We start from the raw sequence: 18,032 nt of genomic DNA, 5'->3' as shown, positions 1-18,032 counted from the left end.
CAAACAGTAAAGAATAACAACAATGACAATTACAGCAGCTACCATTATCAATACCTATTTACCAGATGACAATTTCACTTAAATATGACAGTCCTATAATGTAGACATTCTAAGAGATAAGTATGTTTGTTTAGAGAGGTATGTGACTTTCTCAAGGTCATAAATAAGTTACAAAGATAGAATTTGAACCAATCTGATCCAAAATAGGGGTTCTTTTTCATACAAGGTACTGCAAGAATATACCAGATGCTGCGAAAAATAGATGTTCCTGATATTTTTATGTTACAGCCCTTCAACCAGGTTTGATCTCAAAGGAAAATGGTTCACATCACTTTGATCCCTGAAAAGAGAGTCACCCCCACTCCTGGTAAAAAGAAAAGGGCCTGAATCCCTCCACAGGTGCACACACTCACATGAACATACATTTTGTAAAAATGCTTCACATATTCTGAAAGAGATCAGCAGGGTCAGTGGGGAAGAGGAGGGGCTTATGTTAGTACTGCCAGCTTGAAGGACCAAAACTAAGCTTTCAGTTTTCTTACATTTTAATTTAGAACGGTTGCATTCATATTTAGGTTTATGAGATGGAGTTGTTCTACTATCCCTCCAAGTTCCTGGTGGGAAGACTATGAAGAATGAGGGGCTAATCTAAATTAGACACTAAAGAAAAAAAACCTATTTTGCCAAAGAATTCTACCCATGAAACTTTTGAAGTTGGGGAGATAATTCAGAAGTGATAAATTGGGATTACTTTGGGAAAAAGAATTTAAGATCTTCCAAGATAGACGATGATATAAAAATGAGTGTTAATTTTGTTTCTCAGCAGCAACACAAACACACAGTGATAAGGGGCTATAAATTTGGATTTGTGCAGAATGTAAGGCATGGAACACCCTTAAGAAGGAGTTTCACTCAATTGCTTCATGAGTTTAAGTGACAACTAGATAACATTTGAGAAATAAAGCATGAATCACTTCTCTGAGCCTAGATGCAATGTGATACATGCCTTTAATTTTACTAGCATCTAAAAATACACACAGGCTGAGGAAAAGGTTCTGATTAAGGTTACATTTAAGGGTGCTTAGAAAATTCCCCTTCCTAGAGCAGATTGCTTTCTTGCTTTTAGTTCACATTGGATCATGTTGGACCAAGGTCCGTTGGCAGTGAGCAGAGCTGAAGCCCACATCTCCTTGATACCATCCTCAGTGGGTAAGGAATGTGCAAGTCACTATCATGGTTCTTATCTTCCCAGCCCCTCTTGTTTCTTAGATTAGATACAGCACGTGCAAAAGCAATCCCACATGTCCTTGTCTTTAAAAAACCAGGTCACTCCTTTTAGCTTTTTTTGGTCAGTTCTTTCTTAGGTAGAGATAGGATTTTGAAACCATTGCTAGAATCATATTAGCTTGAAATCACTTACAGGCTTTGTGAATTCCCCATCTTTTTTTTTTTTTTTTGCGGTACGCGGGCCTCTCACTGTTGTGGCCTCTCCCGTGCGGAGCACAGGCTCCGGACGCGCAGGCTCAGCGGCCATGGCTTACGGGCCCAGCCGCTCTGTGGCATGTGGGATCTTCCCGGACCGGGACACGAACCCGCATCCCCTGCCATCAGCAGGCGGACTCTCAACCACTGCGCCACCAGGGAAGCCCCCTCATCCTTTAACAAAGGCTAATTTTTTAAAAAAATATATTTTATTTATTTATCTTTTGGCCTGTGTTGGGTCTTTGTTGCTGCGTGTGGGCTTTCTCTAGTTGCGGTGAGCGTGGGCTACTCTTCGTTGCGGTGCGTGGGCTTCTCATTGTCATGGCTTCTCTTGTTGCAGAGCGTGGGCTGTAGGCATACGGGCTTCAGTAGTTGCAGCACACGGGCTCAGTAGATGTGGCTCGTGGGCTCTAGAGCTCAGGCTCAGTAGTTGTGGCACACGGGCTTAGTTGCTCCACAGCATGTGGGATCTTCCTGGTCCAGGGCTCAAACCCGTGTCCCGTGCATTGGCAGGCGGATTCTTAACCACTGCGTCACCAGGGAAGCCCAAGGCTAATTTTTTGTTCACTGTTTTCAACCCCTGCTGCTTTGGTCAGAGGTGTTGGCTCTCTCTATTCCTGAGAATTGTCTTTATCCCACGGAATTGGAGATCAGTACTACCCAGTTCCCTTCCCCACGCCATGAACAAGTCCTTATAATCCAGAAATCTAGAAATATGGTACAATACTATTCAATATTGCTTTGCATTATACTGATTCAAATAATACTGTGAATCTAAACTATGTTTATCTAAACATAACTCTATACAATAAAAATTACATGTTTGATGTTAGTCTGCTGACTCAAAACCAAAATAAAGAATTTCCATTATATTTGTTAAGTGGTCTTTATTTATAAGACTGCCAGTGGCTTTAGGGAGAATATTTAAATAAAACATATCTACCAGTCAAAACAAAAGGAGTTTTTAATCAGGAACTTCAAGAGTATAAAAGCTACTTATTCATAATCATGAATCAGAATGATTAAAAACTCGCTGAGGTCACGAAAACCCCAGGTGTTTCTCTGACACTTTGTTCTGGTGGCCTGACTGAACTGTGTAATGTGACATCACAGCTCAAAGGGAAACAATGTCAGTGGGATGGAATTAGCTTTTCCCTTCTCACGCCAAAGTCCCAAGGGCCTCATTTTAGAAGGCGGTGCCCTGGGAAAACGGCCAGCTTATTCAGGCTATTCTCCTTAATGGCTCAGGTATCATGGGCCTCTGCTCCTCCAAATCTGTGTTTAGTGAGAAGGAAAAGATGTCAGTGTTCACTGGGGACTGTGGGTATGTGACTCCCCCAGACTAGGCCTAAAATGCTCCAAATCCTGCTCATTTTGTGCTGGTGACAAAGTGAGCTCTAATAAGTATCTTATTTACAGGCCTGTTTGCCTAGATATCTCTGATGGTAACTGTGTGAATATGGTGTCAAATTCAGATGTCTTTAAAGAATTGTTTTGGGTTTAATGTATGTCTTTGAAACAAATTATGACACATTCTCCAAATGAAGAACTTTGAGAGTGTACTGGTGACAGCTTGGTAAAAAGGATTTAAAGTAGGATTGTGGGAGACAGATATATATATAAGGAAATGAATGAGAGAGTGCTGTTTAGGAAAAAAGGGAAGTTCGTGTTATCTAGAGGCATTAAGAACCTGTAGTATTTGGAACTATAGTAAAGGAAACTTGGTATAAAGGAATAATAATGACACAAATATTTATAGACATTGCTACATTTAAAACAATAGTCACAATATATAAGAAAATGCAGGACTAGCTTTCTTTTTGAAAAATTATACCAACCTTAGTGTCTTTTCCAAAGACCTTGGAATGAAAACAAATCCAGTTTTCTGATACAAAGAGCTTCCCTTGGTATAATATTTCCTTCTGTAGAGCACAGGTAAAACCTGGGAAAATACAGACAGGTATAACATCACTGAGAATTTCCATTTAAAATGAAAATTGTATATATATGTTGGTGACTCAGAGATGGGCAGAGATAATACACTCACATGCTCAAAAGATCTCTCACCTCTTTTTCAGTCATCTTTAGTGGAATAAAGCTATGGAGATGAGAGTTTGTTTATTAACTCCAAGTCTTACAAACTCCAGTATAAACATCAAAATGGAAAGGCAAGTCTATCATTGCAGATGAGAGTTCAAGAATGATGTTTCAAAAATCTCCTCTTTTGGGGAAGGTGTGTCATCCTTGTGCTAATGTTGGCACTGCTGCCCTTTCTTCCCTGGGATGGTCACTAATGACTCCTTTTGAAATAGATGGTCTCATTGTGGGGACAGCACATGACCCACACCTTCCTGTTTGGAGATGGTGGGAGGAAGCCAGCATGCTGCCTTAGCAGTGGTGTGCTGAGGGAAGCTGGAATGGAACCCTGGGCCCCAGATGCGCTCAGCAGAGCGGAGCAGGTACTGAACTGGGCCAGGTGTTTAGGTGTGACCACTGAGCCCTGCACAGCACAGGGGTTGACATGTCTGTCCACCTAAGTCTGTGTTGTCTTCTCCTAGTGGCCTCTCTTGCTCTGGTCTTGTTATCTTAAAACTCAGCATGATCCAATCACAACACATTTCAGCAGTGAGTATGCAAGGCGAGGACATTCTGGAATCCCCTTGGATGGTTCCATATCACGTGGAGGAGGTCACTTTCCCATTCTACTCCCTTATCTTTCAAGGTGCTGGGTGAAAGCTGAGTGAGGTCGGTGTTGTTGTTACATCATGACCTTCAGAAACCTATTCCCTTTGGTGATTCAGTCCCCAGACTTTCTGCCCCTAAACCAATTAGCATCTTTTCAAAATCAACCAAGTCAGAACTTACTTTGCCTCAGGGGTTCCTCAGTGGGGACATCCAGAAACAGCTTGTGGAAGTGCATGTTTGCCTTGTCCTACAAGGACGACAAAACACAGGCATCACCGGTCTTGCTCTTCTTCTCAAACACCACGAATTTTAACTTCAATCTAAATTATGTAACAAATCTCCCCACCCTTAATAGAGAATCTTAGGAGTTCATTCTCCCTGATCTTATAGTCCCCAACACAACCCTTCAGTGAAAAACAGTGGAAGGCAGGGCACAAAGGTTTCATTTTCCAAGAAGATTAGTGACTTGCTGACTGGACATATATATATCTATAATCATGAAGTAGCTGGTGGTCAGCCTTCTGCAGAAGTGGCTGGACAAGGATGTCCCTAATAAGAAATGAGATAAAATTCTAAGAAATCTCACCAGGTAGTGGATCCCAGGGCACTAAAGATCCCAGTGAGTACTCTCAGAAGAGGGTAGTGGTTAAAAGCCCTGTATCAGATTACCCTGAGTGTAAGTTTTAGCTGCACCTCTTCTGTGGCACGTGATCCTGGCCTAGTTACTCAACCTCTCTGGGCCAGTTTTCTCTTCTGTGCCAGTAGCTGCCTCAGAGGGATGCCGTAAGGCTTAAATGGGGTAATACATCTCCAGGACTGGCTACCTGGTTTGTCACTGTGACTGTTACTGTTATGAAGGCGTTTCCTTAACCAGTGTCAGGGGGAGGTGACAAGTAGGATTTCACACAAAAGACTAACTCCCCAGGGCGGTAGAAGGCCCAAGAGTCTGAAATGCTGCAAATCACTTCATTTTCATCTGTTTCCAGTTGTGACAACAATGTATAGACAGCAATTTACAGTTTGTAAAATGCTATCACAAAACACCACTCCCAGCCCCACAGTAACCTGGGAACTGATGTCAGTTCAGGACCCTGTGCCTCAGGGATTCTGAGTGACTTAACTGGCTCCACACAGCTACTAAGAGGTAGAACTGGGTCCTCCATCCACAGGACCACTTTTCTTCAAAAGCATCCTAGCAGGCAGAGTCTTATGAGCGGAACAGAGAGATACCACGAGTTGGCCCTTGATGATGCATTATCCAAACTAGGAGTAGTCTCAATGGCAGAAATGGCCCTACTATTGCCATAAAGAAGAGCTTCAAGACAGGTCATGAGTATGACAGATGGTCCCCTCAAGTCAACTCGTTTATAGATAAACACCTCACATAAAGTAGGTTAGCTCATGCTGCTTCCCTGGAGTACATCTTGCATCCAGAAAGTTTCCTTGATTAAAGCTAGGTGTTCTGTCAGGGCTTTGCCGAGACCTTCTTTTTAATGGCTACAGTGAGCATTGGTTGCATGCTTGATTTAAAAATATCCTGGGCCATGGAGTCTTCAGAAATGTGAAATTAATAAAAATAAAATTTTAAAAAAGGTAGGGACTGATCTAAATTAAAGGTGACATGACAAATAAATGCAATGCATGGTTCCACTGGATTCTAGAGATAGGGTAGCAAGAAATCTTTATAAAGGACATTCATTACTGGGACAATTGTGGAAATCGAAAATGGATTTTATATTAGTAATATTTTTGTATATTTACTATTTAGTTAAATTTCTTGGGTGAGCCAACAGTTTCTTGTTCTAGTCCTTAGGAGATATATAGTCAAGTATTTTAGGAGTGAAGTGTCAAAAAGCCCCAAACTGTTGGCCCCAGTAGGTATGTCATACTCTGTGACACAGAACTGGGCTTTGTTACCCATCTGCGTGTATTTTGAAGCAGACCCCAAACTGCTTCCAAAGAAGAATGATCACCTTGTTCCCAGGTTTTCCTCCTCTGTGCGCAGTTGGGAAGCCTTCTATTCACGCAGGTGCCTTATCACACTCTTTAATTGTAGTGCAAGGATGTCACACCTCTCCTGGTCTCCACTAATTATTAGACAAGCACCTGTCTCTCAGTACTCACTGCCCCTCTGCATGTGCTGCATGGTCGGCTGTGAAATGTAATGTTGATGAAAGCTCGCCCGAGGGAACTGAAGCCGGTCCTTTCTTCCCGATTCTCTAAAATCTGTGCCTACCTTAGTCCTGACCCTTGCGTTTCGTCTTCCCATTGGCTTCAATGCTTCTGTCACCCTCTGAGACAATACACGTTTCGTTCCCAAATTACCTGGCTGGAAGATGAGGACTTTTTCCTTTCAGTCTTAGAGTCATTCTTGCTTTCTGTTTTATAGTCGTTCTTCTCACTTGCTAAAGAGGCACCATCAAAATTGGATTTTGACCTGAGGAAAGAATATCCAAGAAGTCCATAAGATGAATTTTTTATACTACCATTAATTGTATACAATGTAATACATCTTGATTATTATACCAGCTCACAAGAAAGCCTGACATTGATTTTTCTCTTCTAGACATTGATAATCCCTCAGGACTCTAAGGACATGGCATGGGAGACGGGGTGATTCCAGCAGGCGGGATCCCAAACTGAAGAAACCGTACCTTTTGGAAGGGAGAAGTATCGATTGAGCTGTGAAAGTAATTATATCATCTCAAAAGTATTTTAAGCAGTATAAAGAGGAGTACTGGAGGCTGATTATTGAAACTGCAGCTATAGTTCAATCCAGAATTCTATGAATACTTAACAAGTGTTAATTGAGTGAGGTGTAATGTTAAGTGCCTCGGGGCACACAAGACAGTCCTTATCCTTAAGGAGCCTGTGCGCATATCAAGCATCTTTTTAAAAAGGCAGTACACGATGTAGCATCAAAACAATACATATCATAGGCGTTAGGAGGCGGTATAGAGACAGTTAAGTCCAACAGGAGGTAAGAGAAGAGAGCAGCAGGTCAATGAGGGTTTAATACACTGGGCTTAACAGGATGAGCAGGAATTGGGTATGAGGAAAAGAGAGACAGAACATCCCAGAGTGGGAAAATAGAAGTGAAATCAGGATAAAAAAACATGTTTGGAAGTCCTTCCTTTGTTCTCATAAGGGCAGAGGTCAGAGCTCCGGATTTCTTTCCAAGGTGATTCTAGTCCTGGCTCTTCATTTGAGTAGAATTTGCATCTTCAACCATACAGCGAAACCCAGCCATTTCAAAGTGGAATGCATGCATGATTTTTTTTTTTTTTCCCCGGTACGCGGGCCTCTTACCGTTGTGGCCTCTCCCATTGCAGAGCACAGGCTCCGGATGCGCAGGCTCAGCGGCCATGGCTCACGCGCCCAGCCGCTCCGCGGCATGTGGGATCTTCCCGGACCGGGGCACGAACCCATGTCCCCTGCATCGGCAGGCGGATTCTCAACCACTGCGCCACCAGGGAAGCCCCATGCATGATTTTTAGAGGTATACACGTGAAAAAATTTTGTGATACAATTATGTAGATTTTTTTCTGTTTATTGGGGGAAAAAAATGGCACATGGTGATTCCACGATAGGATTCTTTAGAATGAGGCTCAGTTAAAATAATGTTTGGTTCAAAGTGAATTTAAGAAGACTCTTAAGCAATCTGGGTGGCAAATGGATGTGACAGAGGGACAGAAATGAAGTTAGAGAGACTCTGGCTTTCTCAGCGGTGGAGAGACCAACTATATGATGTCCCAGGCCTCTGCTACCCACAACAGTTTTGAGTCCACAGTGCTCAAACCAGAGGCAAAATATCTCTCATCAATTCAAGGCACAGAGATTTGGATTCAGTTACTGGCCATTGAACCAATTCACAGATATAAATTTCTTCAGAATTCTAGGAATTACTTTTTAAAAAAAAACTATGAGTAGACATTTATACTCTACTTGAAAATAAAATTGTTTTTACAAATGTCAAATTACCTATTATTTATACTAGCCACTAATTTATCACCTCTACTGATTCAAATTAATAAATGTTAATGGTACTGTCAAGGCAGTGATCAGACCTTTTGAAGAACTGAGGACTATAAGCAAATGTGACAGAAGGGCACCTGTACCCTCAATGATTTCAAGAGGTACAAGAAGGGCCTGTCTACACAGCACTGGCTCTGAGGTGGGGGTGGGAGGCATGCTAATTTACATGCATTATTTCTTTGTGTCTTTTCAACTGTGTTAGTCTCACTTCATACAGATGAATATGAGCAGGACCTGAAACCTAGTGCAAAAAATTTTTATTCAAAAACTCAGAATTGCCAGACAGTGAGAGCAGAGCCTTCAACCAAGCGCAGGGCTCTCTGCAGCTACACAGATAACACACTGGTGAAGTTGAACAAGCATGCCCTCCTGATGTGTGTTATTATCATCTGAAGCCTGGGGAAGGTGGAGTTACATGTGCAGTGCATTCAGAGCACCTGCAGTAGCCAGCCCATAGTGGCAAAAGATACAAGAAACAACAGGCTTGGTGCCTTTGTTTGGTGAGGGAGGCAGGATGCTCTGACAGGAAACAGCTATAGAAAGAACGGTTAAAAGTGAGATGCATCAAAACAGTCGTGCAGAAAAGATGGAGACAGAATTGGGAGTGATAGTCAGAACAGAAAAATCTGGGGGCAGAGTGCAGACTTATGCTTGGTCCTGAGTGAGGTATAGATTTGCAGAGAAGCCGTGGGCTGGGTAGCCAGGAAGGAAGGGAAAAGCAGGAGTTATTTAATCATCCTTTAGCAGAGGACAAAAGACGTAGAAGGTAGCAGTTCTGACAGTTCTAATACGGGGAGGAGAGCTATTACTCCTCCACTTGGTGTGGATAAATGGCCACAGTTACCTGTAATTGATCACTGGCTTAACCATTCTCTTTTAAGGGCAGAAAAGCAACTTGAAGTTCCTACTTCTTGCTTCCATGTGAAAGAAAGCACATAATTGGTGCCCCTGAGAGTGATGGGGACCAGAGCTCCACATCTCAAACCGCCTGTCCCCCCACAGCCCCACGACCAAACTGAGCCCGGCTTCCAGCACCGGCCCCAGGAAATGGGCAGCCCAGGGAGATGTGCACACCCTGCCCGGGGATCCCAGTCAGAGTTTCCCTCCGCTCTTTTCCGTGGCTGCCAGGAAAGTGAGACAGCAGGTGTGCACACCCACAGGCCGAGCAGACAATCCAACCTGGGCGGCCTCATCAGCAACCCTGGCAGCCTTTCCAGGTGCTTCTAACTCCATGCCAGAGAGGGGCCCATCCCGGCTTTATCATGTAGCAAAATCAGTGCTTTCAGAAAGGGGCAGAAATTCTGCAGAAGGCTGGAGTGGGAAGCAGAAGAGAGGCTGGTGAGAAGAGCTGAGAAAGGAAGGCAGGTGTCAGTGCCTGGATATCAAGGAAAAACACCCCACTTCCTTCTCAGGGTGTCATCTGCTTGTAGATCTTCTCTCTTAACCACTCCCATAAAACTAGACACACCAGCTCCTCCCAGCAACCCCTCCTCCCCAAAAGGCCAAAAGAACAGAGAGAGTCAAGGTGAGGACTCACCGCAGGGAAATGATTCTCTTCTGGTCTGTGGACTCGGCCTCGCTGGACAGAGCAGGGGACAGGGCTGCTGGCGACCTGCAGACCTTCTTTTTCTCCTCCACGCCATTCTCAGCCTCTGAGCTGGAGAAAACACTTCACCTTAGATATCCAGAGTGGGGAGGAGGGAAAAACGATGACGTGACCTCGCTTTCTGGAGAGTGGAATGATCTTCAATGCCCGAGACTGGCTGAAGTCAGCAAGGACAGCGGTGCCCTTTCCATCCCTCCATTCTACCCCCTCAGCTGGTGCCCCAGGGGGTGGAGCTCCGGGTCATGCCTGCTTCAGCTACACGTGCAGGTTTATGTGCAGGTAAATGTCCGACTTTGCAGAGACTCACCGGCTCCTGGGTATGCAGCCCGTGGGCCCTGTGCTGCCTGGCTCTGCCCAGCCCAGCATGGAGGTAGAAGATCACCCAGAGGCTGGGAGGGCCCCTGACCTGTGCACGAGCTCACGTGAGGCCTCCTGCCAGCTGTGAGCCTTTCTGCTGGGCGCTCCCACCCCGTTTGTTTGCACTTACATCACTTATCATCTTTTGTTCTAGTTATATAGGTCCTGGTTTGGGCGCTTGCTAATTGCACCAAGCGCTTCTGTCAGCAATTACACCCTCTAATCCGCACCACCACCCAGGCTAGGTGGGAATTATTACTCCCATTTCACAGACTAGGAATCTGAGGCTCTCACATAGTGAATTTCTTGCCTGACTTTGCAAAACTAGTACCTGTCTGAGTTGGGATTCAAACTCAGGTCTGGCCATCCAGGAGGCCTTTGTGTACATGCCCATTCTCATAATTTCTTTCTTCGCCTCCATCCACCCCCCCCAGCCACACATCTATCCTCCGAGCCCTCTTACTAGCTCTTCAGTGTGGGAGCCCCAGGCTGGGGAGAAGAATCTCATTGATTTTTATACTGACCACGAGGTCTAGGATAGTGCTGGTATATTATCACATTCAGTAGGCTTTTGGAAAACTATGTCTGACCTTGGTGAAACAGGGAGTAGAGGGGACAGTAAGTCAGAGGGTCAGCACGCTGAACCATTAACAGATGGAGGACGGCCAGTGTGGTGGACACAGGTGAGCTCCCTCAGTCTCGGGATCAGGGGAAACCATTTCAACATGGGAGGACAGGAAGGAATGTGGCCAGGGAGAACACATGGATCAGACCTTCTTTGGTGTCAGCCTGCACAACAGAGGACTCACAAAACATACTTCTAGACCATGAGAACTCCACGGTGGCTGAGTGTAAAGGAAGACAGCATTGCTGTGACAGTTTAGCTAATTTTAATCCTAACTTACCATCCATTTGGTATCTTCACTTGCAAAAAACCTCACAGGCAGGAAATGTTATTGGTTACTTGAACCTTTGTGGTTGCTTCCTTACCACTTTTCACAGCGCATGGAAATTCCAGCCCACATTGGGAGTCCTATTGTTGTGTCAAAATCAAAACCAGGTATGTCTGACAAGGTATCCAAGTAATAATCCCTACGAGTGGTTGATACTCTCATTCTGCATTTCTCTTTTTCTAGGTAGGTTAACATCTGAGAACATAGGCCCAACCTTCTATTTCTTCAGTCCTTTTCAAAGTACTTAAAGCACTTATGTACATTAAAAGGACTCAGTCCATAACTGAATTGCATTATGTGATAAAAGGTACATGGAAAGCCTTGAAACATTACAATGAAAACATTGCTTTGGTTTAAAATAGAAGATTTATTTTAATATCAAGTTTAATTTATGGACTCCAAGAATTTTAGAACTGTTAAGGGCCCTTTGAGCACATGCCTGCCTTTTTCCTCTATCCCCCAAGACACACACATTACTCCTATTCTTCAAAAGCATAAGAAATCCACTTAAGTGAACTTATTTACAAAACAGAAACAGACTCACAGACATAGAAAATAAACTTACAGTTACCAAAAGGGATAGCAGTGGGGGCAGAGGGGTCGGTGGTGGAGATAAATTAGGAGTTTGGGATTAACAGATTCACACTACTATATATAAAATAAACAACACCCACCTACTGTACAGCACAGGAAACTATGTTCGGTATCTTGTAATAACCCATAATGGAAAAGAATCTGAAAAAGTACACATATATGTGTGTGTATATATATAGATATATCTCTGAATCACTTTGCTGTACAACTGAATCTAACACAACATTGTAAATTATCTATACTCCAAGAAAATAAATGTTATAAAAAAAAGTAAATCAGGAAATCTCTTCAAAAAGTTTATATAGGAGCCTTCATAGAAATGGGATACGGGTGAGGAATGAGCTAATAATGGGAGTGTGCTTAGCTTTAATATGGATTGATTAGATTTAACAGTGTTAAGTGGCACAACCCTGTAAAAGTGATACTACAATTTGCATTTATTTCTAATGGGCCTCTGGCTAGACTTTGGGGTTGGTTGCAATCAGAGCCAGTTTGTTCTTGAGTTGAATTCATTCTGATGCTTGACAATCCTCCACCTCCTTGTCCATTGGAGCCCTACTTCTAAAGGTCAGTATACCGTCTACTTGACACCCAACTAACACCTAACACCACACACAAAAATAAACTCAAAATGGATTAAAGACCTAAATGGAAATCCAGACACTATAAACTCTTAGAGGAAAACGTAGGAAAATCAGTCTTTGACATAAACCACAGCAAGATCTTTTTTTACCCCCCTCCTAGAGTAATGAAAATAAAAACAAAATAAACAAATGAGACCTAATTAAACTTAAAAGCTTTTGCGCAGCCAAGGAAACCATAAACAAGACGAAAAGACAACCCTCAGAATGGGAGAAAATAATTGCAAAGGAAGCAACAAAGGATTAATCTCCAAAATATACAAACAGCTCATGGAGCTCAGTATCAAAAGAACAAACAACCCAATCAAAAAATGGGCGTTAGACCTAAATAGACATCTCTCCAAGGAGGACATACAAATGGCCAAGGGGCACATGAAAGGATGCTCAACATCACTAATTATTAGAGGAATGCATATCAAAACTACAGTGAGTTATCACCTCACACCAATCAGATTGACCAACATCAAAAATCTACAAACAACAAATGCTGGAGAGGGTGTGGAGAAAACGGAACCCTCTTGCACTGTTGGTGGGAATGTAAACTGATACAGCCACTATGGAGAACAGTATGGAGGTTCCTTAAAACACTAAAAATAGAATTACCATATGACACAGCAATGCCCCTACTGGGCATATGCCCTGAGAAAACCATAACTCAGAGGGACACATGTACCCCAATGTTCACTGCAGCACTATTTACTATAGCCAAGACATGGAAATAACCTAAATGTCCACAGACAGATGAATGGATAGAGAAGATGTGGCACATATATACAATGGAATATTAGCCATAAAAAGGAATGAAATTGGGTCATTTGTAGAGATGTGGATGGACCTAGAGTCTGTCATACAGAGTGAAGTAAGCCAGAAAGAGAAAAACAAATATCATATATTAACGTGTATATGTGGAATCTAGAAAAATGGTACAGGTGGACCTATTTGCAGGGCAGGAATAGAGATGTAGACGTAGAGAATGGACATGTGAACACAGGGTGGGAAGGTGAGGGTGGGCTGAATTGGGAGATTAGGATTGACATATATATAGTACCATTGCATGAAATAGCTAGTGGGTACGGGTGGGGGTGGGGCAGGAGGGAGGCGATATAGGTATGCATGTAGTTGATTCACTTCATTGTACAGCAGAAACTAACACAACAATGTAAAACAATTATACTCCAATTAAAAAAAAAAAAGCTCTAAAGGAAAAAACAGGCATGCTTTTACATAAGTTACTGTCCTTGGTAGATTAAGAAGGTTAAAGGAAAATGGATATAACTTTTCTTGAATAAATTTAGCTTATTAGATTTTGATATTAGAAAAAAAGAGTAGGCTCTAAGGGAAGATTGTCAGTATTCTGTGTGGCAAGAAAAGCCACAGTCATTTTGTCTTTGCACTTTATTTTATTTATTTATTTTTTTTGTGGTACGCGGGCCTCTCACTGTTGTGGCCTCTCCCATTGCGGAGCACAGGCTCCGGATGCGCAGGCTCAGCGGCCATGGCTCACGGGCCCAGCCGCTCCGCGGCATGTGGGATCTTCCCGGACCGGGGCACAAACCCGCGTCCCCTGCATCGACAGGCGGATTCTCAACCACTGCGCCACCAGGGAAGCCCTGTCTTTGCACTTTAGACGTCGAAATCTTCCTGTGGAACATAGCCACATCTAGATAAATATGAGCTTTTTCTTCTATTAAAATTATTTCCAATGTCTATCAAAATAATTTCTTCTACTGAATGTTTCTGACCCATAGTAGGCTGTAAAGCATGTATTTGGAATTATATTTGGAAAAGTAAATAGGTTTTTCAAAACAAAAAAAAAGTTTCCACAAACCAGTCAAGTAAATTGAATACAATAAACCAAAAAAAAAAAAAAAAAAAGAAAGAAAAAGAAATCCACTCAAATGAACTTATTTACAAAACAGAAACAGACTCACAGACAGAAAATAAACGTATGGTTACCAAAGGGGATAGCAGTGGAGGCAGAGGGGTCGGTGGTGGAGATAAATTAGGAGTTTGGGATTAACAGATTCACACTACTATATATAAAATAGATAAACAACACGCACCTACTGTATAGCACAGGGAACTATATTCAATATCTTATAATAATCTATAACAGAAAAGAATCTGATAAAGTACATATATATCTGAATCACTTTGCTGTACACCTGAAACTAATACAACATTGTAAATTAACTATACTTCAAGGGAAAAAAATGGTTAAAAAAAAGTAAATCAGAAAATCTCTTCAACAAGTTTCCACAAACTAGTCAAGTAAATTGAAATACAATAAACCACAAAAGAAAAAGAAAAAAGAAAAAGAAAACCACTCGAGTCCCTCTTTAAGTAGGGAGATGAAGTGTGTGGGGGACTTCAATAACTCACCTTCAGCGTTCATTCAAATATTTACGGAATTCTATGCTATGCATGGTCAGATTCAGACTTAGAGGCAGCACGGTAGCTGTCCTGCACAGCACCCTTGAAGACTCAGAAAGAGCCATGCCCGGCCAGAAGCACTCATAAAAAGGTGCTGTCTGTCTGGATGTAGCCCTACTGACAAAGGACTTGGCAGAGAAATGGTGCCCCTTGCTCTGGGAAGAAAGAGCCCAGCACCAAGGAGCAGAGGAAGCGAAGTGGCTGGATTTCAGCCCCTCCTTGCCCCACCCTTCCTGGCCAGGCACTTGTGTGCAGTGCTGGGCACTCAGCCCTCACCAAGTGGGTGGTCCTAATGCAGCACCCCTAGCTTAGCACTGACAAGATTACAGAGCCTGCCTCTAGGTCAACGCACCCACGCAATGTCTTTCAATGACAGAACATACAGGTATGTGCAGATTAAAATGACTTCTTTCTACAGAGTCTCCACCCTTCTCTTCCCTAGACTGGCTCCTGGTCTCCAGCACTGGTTCTGCCCTGGAAAGCCCTCCCCAATGGGCACAAGCTCCACAGAGCCTCCCATCCCATCACCTCAGCTCTGCTGCTGCTGGCTCTATAACTCACTAGGCCCCTCATCAATTAATGATCCAACTATGAGAAGCAGGGAACTTCTGTTTTTTTTCCATAGCACTCAGCTCAGCATTTTGCTCAGTGTGGTCATTTATCAGTGTTGACTGATGTGAGATTAATTCTGCAGCATCCAAAACAAGTGAAATTCATCAATGGGCCAATTCAACTTTAGGTTTTTGTTTAGTCAAAGATGCTACAGAACTCAAGCAAGTTAATTCCCAACACAGGCAAGATGATTCCTGGAGCACCCCTACCACGGAGGTCTTGTTGGCAGCAAACTGAAACTGCTAGGATCCGAACAGCAGAGGCTCGCCTGTGTTTGAGTGAGGAGGGCGTAGGAGAAGAAACAGACCACTTTTGCAAGGCCTCTCAGTAACTTTAAAGTTACTGGCAATGAAGCTGAACTCTCATTGACAAGGGAGATGAAATAACAGATCTCACTTAAGTCATGAAAATAAATCAGCTTGGGGGCTTCCCTGGTGGTGCAGTGGTTAAGAATCCGCCTGCCAATGCAGGGGACACGGGTTCGAGCCTTGGTCCAGGAAGATCCCACATGCCGCGGAGCAACTAAGCCCATGGGCCACAACTACTGAGCCTGCGCTCTAGAGCCTGCGAGCCACAACTACTGAGCCCACACGCCTAGAGCCCATGCTCCACAACAAGAGAAGCCAACGCAATGAGAAGTCCGTGCACTGCAATGAAGAGTAGACCCCGCTCGCCGCAGCTAGAGAAAGCCTGCGCACAGCAACGAAGACTCAACGCAGCCAAAAATAAATAAGTAAAATAAATAAATTTATTTTAAAAAAATGAGTGACAGTTTTAAGGAAGTATAGAAGCAGCAGAAGATGCTGGGAACACGGGATCCACCTTCACCTGGCTTTGGCAGGTTATTTCTTCTCCTATCTCCAACCCAATGTAAGCATCAGTTATGGGCCCTGAAAGCTTCTAAGTAGGAATTTCAGAGCAGTGAGATAGAACACTTATACCAACCAAGCCTGACTTTAACAACTAGGCAACAGCATTTTTATTACCAGCTAGGAAGTTCTGGTTTCAACAAGACACTGCCACACACTGTTGCACCACAATCTATAAATAAAAAACAGGTTGGACAATCCCTATCAACAGTCCAATATTCCTCACTTCCTAGACCTCATTAGTCTGATGATGACTTGATTCAGATTTCACAATTTTTCAGAATTAGAATTCTTACATGGGGTCAACTATCATTCCTCCTGAAAAGAGTCTCTCTGAGTTAGAGTAAACTCAATACTCCTCTGTTCTGTCATATCCATCTCCCAGGCCCTTTGCCTCTCCTGCTGAAGATGTGTTGTACTCAGGCATCATCACATGTAAGTGATAATTAGGTTCTATCTCAGGTGAGTGACTAAGCTGTATTTCAGGTAAATGCAAACAAGTGCCTCACTGTGGTTCAGTCCAGGAAGCTGTGCTTCTTCCTAGTTACAGTGATAAACCTGTGCTTGTCTACCTTCAAGTTAAATTAGTCTAAGCTTAGGCATAAAAAAGGTCACTAAACTCCTTTATGGTAGTACCAGTGAGATAGTTTTATACCCACTATCATTTTAAAAACTCCCTGATTATCATTACTCAAAACCACAGTCTTGACCAACAAAGGTTAAGAAGTGACTTGAAGATAGGATATGTTTCACCAGAGGATCCCCAGAAGATAAAATCCTGGAAATGGGATGGAAACCCTGTACTGAAAACTAGGCTGCAGCTGGACTCGCCAAGATCTGTAGCCTGGAACACTCTTGTTTTTGGTGTGCTGCCCACTTGGTGGCTCCCTGGCTGGCAGGCAAGGGTGGCAATACTTGGGAAGCTCAGACATGGGGTATAGGACAGAGGAGGACTGTGGGGGCTGCTGGGCAGCAGCCATAGTAGAAACAGAGACAACACAGTCACCAAAAGCAGGAAGCTGAATGGGGTGCAGAAGGTGCAGGAGTTGGTGAGAGAGACCAGGACCTCTCCAAGACCCCTAAGCCTCTCCAACTGCAAAGTAAACTCAGTCTCCCAGCTAGATTTTTCTAAATCAGGAAGAACAGTCTTTCATTTACAATTCTGATATATCTTTGGAAACTTTACATTGTATTTATTGAACTACATATTTATTTCTGAATAGGTACTAGAAGCACAACAACACAATTCAAAAGTTACAAACGGAAAAACAAATCTCCCTTCTACCTACCCTTGTTTTATGCTGGCCCTGTTTCTCTCCAGAGGCACCTACTGTTCCCTGCTCCTGTGTGTACTTCCAGGGAGTCTGAATGCATATGAGTGTGTGTATTGTTGTGGTTTTTTTTCGGTACATGGGCCTCTCACTGCTGTGGCCTCTCCCGTTGTGTAGCACAGGCTCCGGACGTGCAGGCTCAGTGGCCATGGCTCACAGGCCCAGCCGCTCCGCGGCATGTGGGATCTTCCCAGACCGGGGCATGAACCTGTGTCCCCTGCATTGGCAGGCGGACTCTCAACCACTGCGCCACCAGGGAAGCCCCAGTGTGTGTATTTTTTAAGCACAAGTGATAGCATGTTATTCTAGACACCTCCCCGCCTCCTTTTTTGAAACTAACTTGGTGCTCTTTCCCTATTAGTACCCATAGAGCTTCCTCGTTCTTCTTGATGACTGCATAGAGTTCCACTATAATGGCTTACATAATTCAACCA

The 18,032-nt window shown here is 43.4% G+C and overlaps 1 protein-coding gene across 3 annotated transcripts in view; it reads right to left on the bottom strand.

The window, feature by feature from the left end:
• GRAMD2B (GRAM domain containing 2B) overlaps positions 1 to 18,032 on the bottom strand; it is a 97,977-nt gene that overhangs the window by 45,302 nt on the left and 34,643 nt on the right. For all 3 annotated transcript variants that reach the window (XM_059061587.2, XM_067031507.1, XM_067031508.1), the window contains exons 2-5: positions 9,740 to 9,859; positions 6,493 to 6,604; positions 4,348 to 4,414; positions 3,321 to 3,424 (exon numbers count right to left, since the gene is read on the bottom strand). In XM_059061587.2, coding sequence (XP_058917570.1) covers positions 3,321 to 3,424; positions 4,348 to 4,414; positions 6,493 to 6,604; positions 9,740 to 9,859 — 403 coding nt within the window. The remainder of the gene's footprint in view (positions 1 to 3,320; positions 3,425 to 4,347; positions 4,415 to 6,492; positions 6,605 to 9,739; positions 9,860 to 18,032) is intronic.

This window comes from Kogia breviceps, chromosome 4 (genome assembly GCF_026419965.1).
Source record: "Kogia breviceps isolate mKogBre1 chromosome 4, mKogBre1 haplotype 1, whole genome shotgun sequence".
NCBI lineage: Eukaryota > Metazoa > Chordata > Mammalia > Artiodactyla > Physeteridae > Kogia > Kogia breviceps.
This window is presented reverse-complemented; position numbering and strand designations above follow the sequence as displayed.